This window comes from Bos mutus, chromosome X (genome assembly GCF_027580195.1).
Source record: "Bos mutus isolate GX-2022 chromosome X, NWIPB_WYAK_1.1, whole genome shotgun sequence".
NCBI classification, from domain to species: Eukaryota; Metazoa; Chordata; class Mammalia; order Artiodactyla; family Bovidae; genus Bos; species Bos mutus.
This window is the reverse complement of record NC_091646.1, coordinates 77,166,282-77,175,844: the sequence shown is the minus strand read 5'-3', so window position 1 is coordinate 77,175,844 and position 9,563 is coordinate 77,166,282. Positions and strand designations below refer to the sequence as shown.

At 44.8% G+C, this 9,563-nt stretch overlaps 1 protein-coding gene across 2 annotated transcripts; it reads right to left on the bottom strand.

Moving 5' to 3' along the window:
* Positions 1–244: 244 nt before the first annotated feature.
* On the bottom strand, positions 245–3,716 carry RBM3 (RNA binding motif protein 3). 2 transcript variants are annotated; one of them, XM_005887675.3, is made up of 7 exons: positions 3,582–3,716; positions 2,904–3,023; positions 2,562–2,668; positions 1,816–1,921; positions 1,607–1,712; positions 906–972; positions 245–422 (listed from the first exon to the last, which is right to left on the bottom strand). In XM_005887675.3, exons 2-6 carry the CDS (start codon positions 3,004–3,006, stop codon positions 912–914), a joined length of 483 nt encoding a protein of 160 aa, XP_005887737.1. In that variant the 5' UTR covers positions 3,007–3,023; positions 3,582–3,716; the 3' UTR covers positions 245–422; positions 906–911. The 2 variants fall into 2 exon arrangements, with proteins under 2 accessions (XP_005887737.1, XP_014334132.1); XM_014478646.2 differs by having other exon boundaries at positions 906–969.
* Positions 3,717–9,563: the final 5,847 nt, after the last annotated feature.

Sequence of the window (9,563 nt, the reverse complement as noted above, 5' to 3'; positions counted from 1 at the left end):
TTACAGTTGGAAACTGCTTCCTAATCAGGATTCAACATTGTGTACAGGTTTTTAAAATGTTTCTAGATACATATTAGTAAAAGAATCTGGCCAAACATTTCTTGGCAGAAAACCCTAAGAGCTGGAACTAAAAAAAAAAAAAAAAAAAACTGGTAAAAAAGGAAGAAATACTCAGACTCTACAAATATCTTCAGACTTTCTCTTTAAATGGGAGAAGAATTTTAAAACAAACAAAACAAACATGGAGCTTTCTGAAAGATCTTTAATAAGGTACCTTGGGAACTCAACTCAAAAAAAAAAAAGAAAAGAAAACCAGGTTGGTTTAACTATTACAGATGTTTCAGTGCAGCTCCAAAAGTCTTTATAAATACAGTCATTTGGAGAGGTGGTCCTGGTCCTGGATCAGATTATTCCTTGTGTTTCTGAGAACAGTAAGAAGGGGGAGAATTGTGATGTTGGGAATACACTGCTACTGCTAAGTCACTTCAGTCGTGTCCGACTCTGTGCGACCCCATGGACTTCAGCCTACCAGGCTCCTCCGTCCATGGGATTTTCCAGGCAAGAGTACTGGAGTGGGTTGCCATTGCCTTCTCCGGGGAATAAGCTAACATGCTTAATTCCCAGGGTTGACGAGGATGCTGAAAGGCTGGAAACCCCTCCATCTCTTACATGCTCAACAGGAGATGATTATAGACAAGACAGGTGGCCCCCCAACCCCTACTTCCATCAAAGCAGACTAGCCTTAACAGGCACCTGAAAGCAAGAGAGGCCTAGGAATGGTTGTCAGGTGGGCCTGTTGAGGTATGCACATACAGGAGGAAAGGTGAGAGCGACAGGATAAGACTGGTGGACAGAGGTCTCTTAAATGGCAACACAGAAGTCTCACTTACATTAGGTGCACATACCTCATCTCAGTTGTCATAATTGTCCCTGTAATTTCCCCCTGAGTAGCGGTCATAACCACCCTGGCTTCTGGGAAAAAAACATATGTAGTAGTATCACAGCAACGTATTATATATTCTGCAGTATTACTAAACACCATGATAAATTAAACATGAATATCAAGTAAAACTCAGTCATATGGTATATAATATAGCATATTAAATATTACCACCATACATAATCAAGACAGTACAATAAACAAATGTCGCCATCTATTGCACATTGCAATTACATGACCTAACAAATTATTTACCAACATTATACTTAACCCAAAATATTGCTTCATACTTGCTTTATAACTTCATTACAATTTGCAAACACTATTAGCACCACAGCAAGGTATGTATGAATACTCAGGCAACTGAGCTTTTTAAATTTTTGAGAAAGAAACTGAGTTTTTAAAAAATTTTTTAAAAGTTTATTCATTCATTTCCCTGCACTGGGTCTTAGTTGCTACACACGGCATTTTCAATCTTTGAGGTGGCACGTGGCATCTTTTTTAGTTGTGGCATGTAGGGTCTACTGCCCTGACCAGGGATTGATCCCAGGCCCCCTGCATTGGGAGTACAGAGTCTTAGCCACTGGACCACCAGATAAATCCCTAAGATGAGTTCTTAGTGAGAGGGAAGAAGCACCAGCGTACCCTAACCTGTTGGTTACCCACCTGCCACCATAGTCTCTGGACCTTCCATATCCATATCCGTATCCGAATCCATATGCTCCAGGTCGATTGTCATACCTGCCACTTCCATAGCCCTGGTCCCCACCACCTACAATAGGGAAGAAATATTTTGAATGGCAATTGTCTAGACCTAGACTGCTAACAGGCAACTCTCCTCCATACCCCATGATCAAACTTACCAATAAACTTACCTCTAGGGTAGCCACGACCACGTTCATAGCCCCCAAAGGCACCCCCTCGTGATCCCCGGGCTGACTTGCCAGCGTGGTCTACACGGATCTGACGACCATCCAGAGACTAGGTGTGGGGAGACACAAGGGTGGATGGGTTGGTGGTCAAACAGGGCAGGGGTGAAATAGGAGTGGGCTGGGCAAGTGGGCAAAAGAGCCCAGAAATTCCTGCTGGGCACCAGGTTCTGGGTGCCATATTCCAGAACAAGCTCCTTTGACCCAAATGGTTTTATCTGGAGCTACAGAATCCCACAAAATTACCTGAATCCACCATGTTTCCCCTGCTACTACTTACATCTTGACCGAACTCAGGTTGAATTCTCCTCCCCACTCCTCTAAGCTGCCCGACTATTAGGGCTAGACAGACACCTCTCTTGGTCTGAGGCTTCAGAGTCCATCCCAGAAGACTCACGAGGTCCTCTCCGGGCCAGGCCCGCAGGTCTGCAGACTCTACTACCTAAGCCCAGAGCAGGTCAACCATCCACAGGTGGCTTCTCGGCCTCATGCAGGACCAGTCGTCGCCTCCCAGGCAGCCCGGCTCTGTCTGCCGCTGCCCTCCACCCCCTAGAACAGAAGGCAGTCACGCTCCTGTGAGTGGGCACTGCGGGGCTTGGTGGCCGCGCTGCCCCAAGCAGACACAGAGGGAAAAACAGAATGGTCCAAGTGACAGATGGACGCAGGGCCCCTATGCAGGTAGGAGACCTCACCTCTCCATTCATGGCTCTCATGGCATTTGAGGCATGCTCCGGATTGGTGAAGGTGATGAAGCCAAAACCCCGGGATCGCTGAGTCTCCCGGTCCTTGACGACCACCACTGGGAAAGACAGGGGAAAGAGCTAAGAGGACAAGTAGTAAACGGTGTTAAGAATGGACCCTCCTTCCACTAAAACTCAATGGAAACTTATTGGGTTCTCAGTCTTAGGCCTAGGAACAAAGGCAGGAAAAGGGTAAGGCCTGGGGTTCTAACCTTTCTCTCCTGTTTCCTGAAATGCACGGGACCCAGACTTTCTTCCACAATCCCCCCATCACGCACCTGGCCCATTTCTCACCCTCAGAAATAGGTCCAAAGCTGCTGAAGTGGTCTTCCAGAGCCCGCTCATCGGTGTTGAAGTTGAGCCCTCCCACGAAGAGCTTCCCTTCTTCAGAAGACATGGCAGTAAATTCAAGTCCTGTATTGAGGATATGGAGAATAGGAGAAACTGTGGAGATGGGAGAAAGAAGAGGCTGGAGAAGTGAGAAAGGATGAAGGAAGAGAGAACAGAGAGGAGACAAAACAAGCAAAAAACAACAACAACAACAAAAACCGGGGTAACCAAGCACAGACAAAGACGAAAAAGACAGAAACCTCTGGAGTCGGTGCCCACACAATATCCACTACCCAACGCCCGTCATTTTGTACACCTGCGCATGCCCAGAACAACCTTGAACAAGATGGCGGCGGTCACATGCAAAAAGAGCCCCCTCCCCCCATCCGCCTCCGCCGTCGCACGATCACGGCTGCCACCCACGCCGCCAGCCCTTCCCGGCGTTTCCTGCACTCAAATATAGCGCGCCAGCCTCACACCAACCAAAAAGTGTCACCTCCAAGCACGGAACCCACCCGATCCAGTGAAGCCCAAGCCTGTGTGAGAGGCCGTTACTTCTCACTCGCGCACCTCGCTCTCAACCGGCGCATCAAACGTCAGTGAGACGAGTAACAGCCGCTCCGCAAAATATATGCTACTTACCTGCAAACTAACAATAACTCAGAAGAGAGCCACCACGAACGAGCCGAGACTGGGGAGGTTGCCGCGCGGCAACACGCTAATAAAGGGCACAGAGTGGACACGTCACGGAACTTCCGCCACGCGTGCCGCCGTGCGCGCTCATTGGCTAAGGTCAGTGAGGCGGAGCGGGAGGAAGGGATAACTGCTTGAAGGGAGCGGGGAGCTGAGCACGATTCCGGAAAAGGACTGGAGGTTTGTGATGTTGATGCAACCTAACATCAGCATCTCGGAGAAGGCAATGGCACCCCATTCCAGTACTCTTGCCTGGAAAATCCCATGGACGGAGAAGCCTGGTGGGCTGCTGTCTATGGGGTCTCACAGAGTCGGACACGACTGAACGACTTCACTTTCACTTTTCCCTTTCATGCATTGGAGAAGGAAATGGCAACCCACTCCAGTGTTCTTGCCTGGAGAATCCCAGGGACTGGGAAGCCTGGTGGGCTGCCTTCTATGGGGTCGCACAGAGTCAGACAAGACTGAAGCGACTTAGCAGCAGCAGCAACATCAGCATCTGCCCAGCCATCTTCATCCCTTACACGCTCACACCCGTTTCCGTCTCTGACATCACCCTTACCACCCTTGATTTCATTTCCCTCATTGATTCGGACGTCTTTCTCTAGGTTCCTTGAGGACATAATTACTGTCCTCTGATACCCTTTCACCTTCTAGTCCTCCGAGCTCATACCCCCTCAAGGGCCCAATGTTTTATCTCCCCACTGACCCTGACGTCATCACCATTCACAGTCCTTAACATCAGACATTCCTTCGTTTCTTAGCCCCTGACCCGGATCCCTTCATTTCCTCCTCTGTGCCCAACATCTAGCCACCTGTTATGCAACTCTTCTCCCTGGCATCGTTTCTTCTCATTTGTAACCTCAGCCCTTATCCTTACCTGACAGCTTCCTGAAGCCAGTTTCTCGAATTCCCCACCAACAAACCACCTGAGGTGCCTTCTATAAAAGAGAATGCTTCAGTCTTCAAAAGGAGTAAATCCCAATCCAACAGAATGATTTCTGCTGTCACTCAGAGTTGCTGAACCCTTGATCCACGCAGAGGACACAATAAGTAAAGGACAGATTGTCTGAGTCCACTGCCCACAATTGTTCTTGTCCGCCTTCTGAGTGCCTGAGCTACCTTTACAATGAATGGATTTGACAGACTTTTTGTTTCTGAGCTCCCCATCAAGGAAGAATGGGTTAGTTGCCCTCAGAGACTTGAAATATGTCATCCATAGAATGGACTCGTCCAGCCTGTTAAGGATCAGCACCCCAAATACAGACTAGATCTGTTAACTTTTGGGATACAGTATGGTGAAAAAGTGAAAGTGTTACTAGTCTCTCAGTTGTGTCTGACTCTTTGCAATCTGATGGACTAGCCTGCCAGGATCCTCTGTCCATGGGATTCTCCAGTCAAGAATACTGGAGTGGGTTGTCATTACCTTCTCCAGGGGATCTTCTCAACCTATGCGTTGAACCCAGGTCTCTTGCACTGTAGGCAGATTCTTTACTGTCTGAGGCACCAGGGAAGCCCCCTTACAGAGGACAGTTAGAATAGATTTACCCTAATTCCTAAGAGCCCTGGGATTTTTCAGAGTGCTCAATGAGCATTGTCTTCTTTCTTAAAGTTACCAGTTGCATTAGCCCCTAAAAGAGAGCCAGCTTGTCCTTAGAAACTTTCAAGTCAGTCATTGAATTCTCTAGCTATGAAAGTACTAGGTGGCATCTTCTTTCGATATAAAGCTGTTGCATCTACAGTGGAAATCTGTTGTTTGGTGTAGCCACCTTTATTATTTTAACTAGATCTGGATAAGTTGCTGCCACTTCTACATTAGCACTTGTTACTTCAACTTGCACTTTTATGTTTGTTAACACTCATGATCCAACCTCTGCTAGATTCAGACTTTTCTTCTGCAGCTTCCTTCACCTCTCTCAGGCTTAACAGGACTGAAGAGAGTTACGGCCTTGCTCTGGTTTAAGCTTTGGCTTAAGGGAATGTCGTGGGTGGTTTGATCCTCTATCCAAACCACTAAAACCTTCTCCATATCAGCAGTCAGGCTGTTTCTCTTTCTTATCATTTATGTGTTCACTGGAGCATCACTTTTAATTTCTTTCAAGAACTGTCCCTTTGCATTCACAACTTCAGTAACTGGTTACAAGAGATCTGGATTTCAGCCTGCCTCAACTCCTGATGTGCCTTCCTCACTAAGTGTAATCATTTCTAGATTTTTATTTGAAGTGAGAGACTCTTCATTTCACTTGAACATTTTGAGGCAATTGTAAGTTTATCAAGTGGCATAATTTCAATATTATTATGTCTCAGGGAAAGAGAGGCCTGAGGAGAGGGAGAGGGACAGAAAATAGGGCAGTTTGAACATACATTTGTCATTTAAGCTTGACATCCTAGAGTCACGGATTATTGGTAACATCAAAGATCACTGATCATAGATCATCATAACAAATACAATAATAATGAAAAAGTTTGAAATATTGCAAAAGTTACTGTAATGTAACACAGAGATAGGCAGTGAGCAAATGCTATTGCAAAAATGGTACCAACAGACTTGCTGAATGCTGAGTTGCCCACAAACCTTCAATTTGTTAAAAAGAAAAAACAAAACCCATGATACAGAAGGAGACTCATAGACAGAGAAAACAAACTTAATAGCTACCAAAGTAGGAGGGGTTATTTGGGAGTATGGGATTAACAGATGCACATTACCACACATAAAATAGATAAACAACAACGACCTACTATATAGCACAAGGAACTATATTCAATATTTTGTAATAAACTATAATGGAAATGAATTGAATAAAGAAAAAACTCACAATATCTGTAAAGCACAATTAAAATGAGGGATGCCTGTACTAAGAGTTAGGGGAAGTCAGAAGTGGTTTGCAACACTTCCCTGGTAAGTTGGCTGGTAAAGAATCCACCTGCAAAGCAGGAGATGCTGGTTCAATTCCTTGGTTGAGAAGATCCCCTGGAGAAGGGATAAGCTACCCACTTCACTATTTTGGGGCTTCCCTGGTGGTTCAGACAGTAAAGAATCTGCCTGCAATGCATGAGACCTGGATTCCATCCCTGGGTTGGGAAGACACCCTGGAGGAGGGCATGTCAACCCACTCCAGTATTCTTCCCTGGAGAGTCCCGATGGACAGAAGAACCTGGTGGGCCCCAGTCCATGGGGTTGCAAAGAGTCAGACACGACTGAATGACTAGGCACAACAAACTATAGTGGAAAAGAATTGAAAAAAGAAAAAGACTCATGATATCTGTAAAGCACAATAAAGCAAAGCACAATTAAAATTAGAGGTGCCTGTATTAAGAGTTGGGGAGAGCAGAGGTGGTTCACAACACTTCCTCAGACAATAGTTTCAGAGATGAGCATCCATACACAGGGCAGGAGGAGAAAAACTCATGACCAGTATGGGCAGAAACCAGGCACATAGTTACAGCTTTCACTGATTGGTTGAGCAAGGAGCAGGAGGGGATGTGAAGCTTGTTGCAAAAGAATGGGAAGAGCTGAAATGTCTTATGGCTCAGCCCATCTAAAGTCTATCATGCCTACCTCAGATCCATTAAGAAACCACAGCCAAAGGACTCAGGGGTTTTCTGCAGTAGATCCTGCCTACTATAATTCCTGTTTCTTGGGGAGATTTCACCAAGACAAACTTCCGTAGGAAATCACAGATGAGGCAATGACTGGCATCCGGGCTCTACTGTCTCATAGTAGATAATGCTGATGAAGATGACCTATTGCCAAGGCAGAAACTGACCCCCAAAATTATAGATATATTTTTGAGATCAGCCCCACTGCCCTGCCATTCCATTTTCCAGGGTATCTTCCTGATCCAGGGATCAAGCCCGGGTCTCCCACATTGTAAGCAGACTCTTTCCTGTCTGAGCCACTAGGGAAGCCCCTGCATCCACAAAATGGACTTGTCTGACTTTTGCCATATCCAGACTTCCTACGCCTAGGATAGACATGAAGAGATTTCACATTGTCCACATATGTACTAGTTTTAGCCCTCTGAGAATCTGAGCCTCCATGCAAAAGAGAGGTACTTATTTACCTCTCAAAGTGTCTGAGCTCTGATCACATTCTACAGTTTGTGACACATCATCATAGTTGTTCTATGCAGTCTCTTGTTTTACTTATTCTTTTATTCCTGCACCCGACTATCATTCTTTCATTCCCACGGTTAACTATGTTATTGAGTTTTATGTGTATCTCTTGGTATGATTTCATATAAAATTGGTATTTTGTGTATATTTTTGATTAAAGTAAATGGTAGTGTTATTTTTTAAAACTTTCTTTTTCAACCAGCATTATGTTTTTAAGATCCATCTGTGATAATTCCCTGGCAGTCCATTGGTTAAGACTCTACGCTTTCATTCATGGGGCCCAGGTTTGATCCCTGGTCGGGGAACTAAGATCACACAAGTTGCACCACACAGTCAAAAACAAACAGAAACGAATGGAAGTTTTGTTGGGAATACACTGTAGTAATATATTTGGGGCAAAATAATATATTAGCTGTGGAGGTTTTAAGATATGGTCATAAACTCTATGATAGTGCCCCCATCAGAAGTTGGAGCCTAGTTCCCTTGCCCTTGAGGGTGGGCTGGACTTAGTGAGTCACTTGTACCTCACAGAATGAGCATGTCACTTCCAAGACTAGGTCATAAAAGGCACTTAGGCTTCCTGCTCTCACACAGACTGCTTTCTCTGTGGGATGGTATCTGGTAGATCAGGCAGCAGCCCTATGGAGGAACTGAGGCCTCCTGCTAACAGCTATGTGAGCGGGCCTTCTTGGAAGTGGAGTCAAGCCTTCAGATAACTGCAGCCGCCTTCCACATCCTGACTGCAGCCTCATGAGAAATTCAAGGCCATAACACGGCTAAGCCACTCCCAGAATTCTTGCCCACTGAAACTTAGATAATGTCTATTGTTTTAAGTTTGGGAGTAATTTGACATCAATACATAGTTGACACATCATAAAATCTTCCCAGCAAAGAGCATGAAATGTCTTTATTGTGCCCAACTTTGCATGAAATGTTCCCTTGTTCTTGAAGAGATTTCTAGTCTTTCCCATTCTATTCTCCAGGCAAGAATACTGGAGTGGGTAGCCATTCCCTTCTCCAGGGGATCTTTCTGACCCAGGAATCAAACCCAGGTCTCCTGCATTGCAGGCGGATTCTTTACTATCTGAGCCACCAGGGAAGCTGCCTGGATAAGCCCTAGTTATGACTTTTTAAAAAAACATACACTGTTGAACTCAGGTAGCTAATATTTTACTACAATTTTTACATCTATATTCATAAATGAAATAGGTCTGTAACTTTATTGTGTTGTATCTTCTTTATCTGGTTTTAGAATGAAGACTATACTAGCCTCAAAAAATGAGCTAAACAGCTTTTGCTTTTTTCCTATTTTCTGGAACAATTTGTATATTTGGGAATTAACAGTTCCTTGAAAGTTTGATAAACTGTATCTGTAAAACCATCTGGGTCTGTGCTTGAAGCATTTGTTACAGTGAGATAGAGTGTCTGTATCATTTCAATCTGTCTTAAAACTTGTTACAAGTTTTCAATTTCTTTTTGCATCAATTTGAGCACATTTTAATTTTTCCAGAAACTTAAGCCTTTCATCTAGGTTTTACATACCATACTTAGCCTTTTTGTGTCCAGTTTCCCTTTTTTCTGTATTTTGCATTCTTTTAAAGCAGTGTTGGCAGAAGCCTATCAATATTTTCAAAGAACCAATTTTTAATTCTGCTATTCTTTATCATTACTTTCAGAGAAGGCAATGGCAGCCCACTCCAGTACTCTTGCCTGGAAAATCCCGTGGACGGAGGAGCCTGGAAGGCTGCAGTCCATGGGGTCGCTGAGGGTTGGACACGATACTTTCACTTTTCCCTTTCATGCATTGGAGAAGGA

Excerpts from the sequence above, each read along its gene's own strand:
- RBM3 (XM_005887675.3), bottom strand. The coding sequence starts at position 3,006 with ATGTCTTCTGAAGAAGGGAAGCTCTTCGTGGGAGGGCTCAACTTCAAC. Across the intron at positions 2,669-2,903 it reads CTTTGGACCTATTTCTGAGG|TGGTGGTCGTCAAGGACCGG; the intron begins GTGAGAAATGGG and ends TGTCTTTCCCAG. Across the intron at positions 1,713-1,815 it reads TGGTCGTGGCTACCCTAGAG|GTGGTGGGGACCAGGGCTAT; the intron begins GTAAGTTTATTG and ends TCCCTATTGTAG.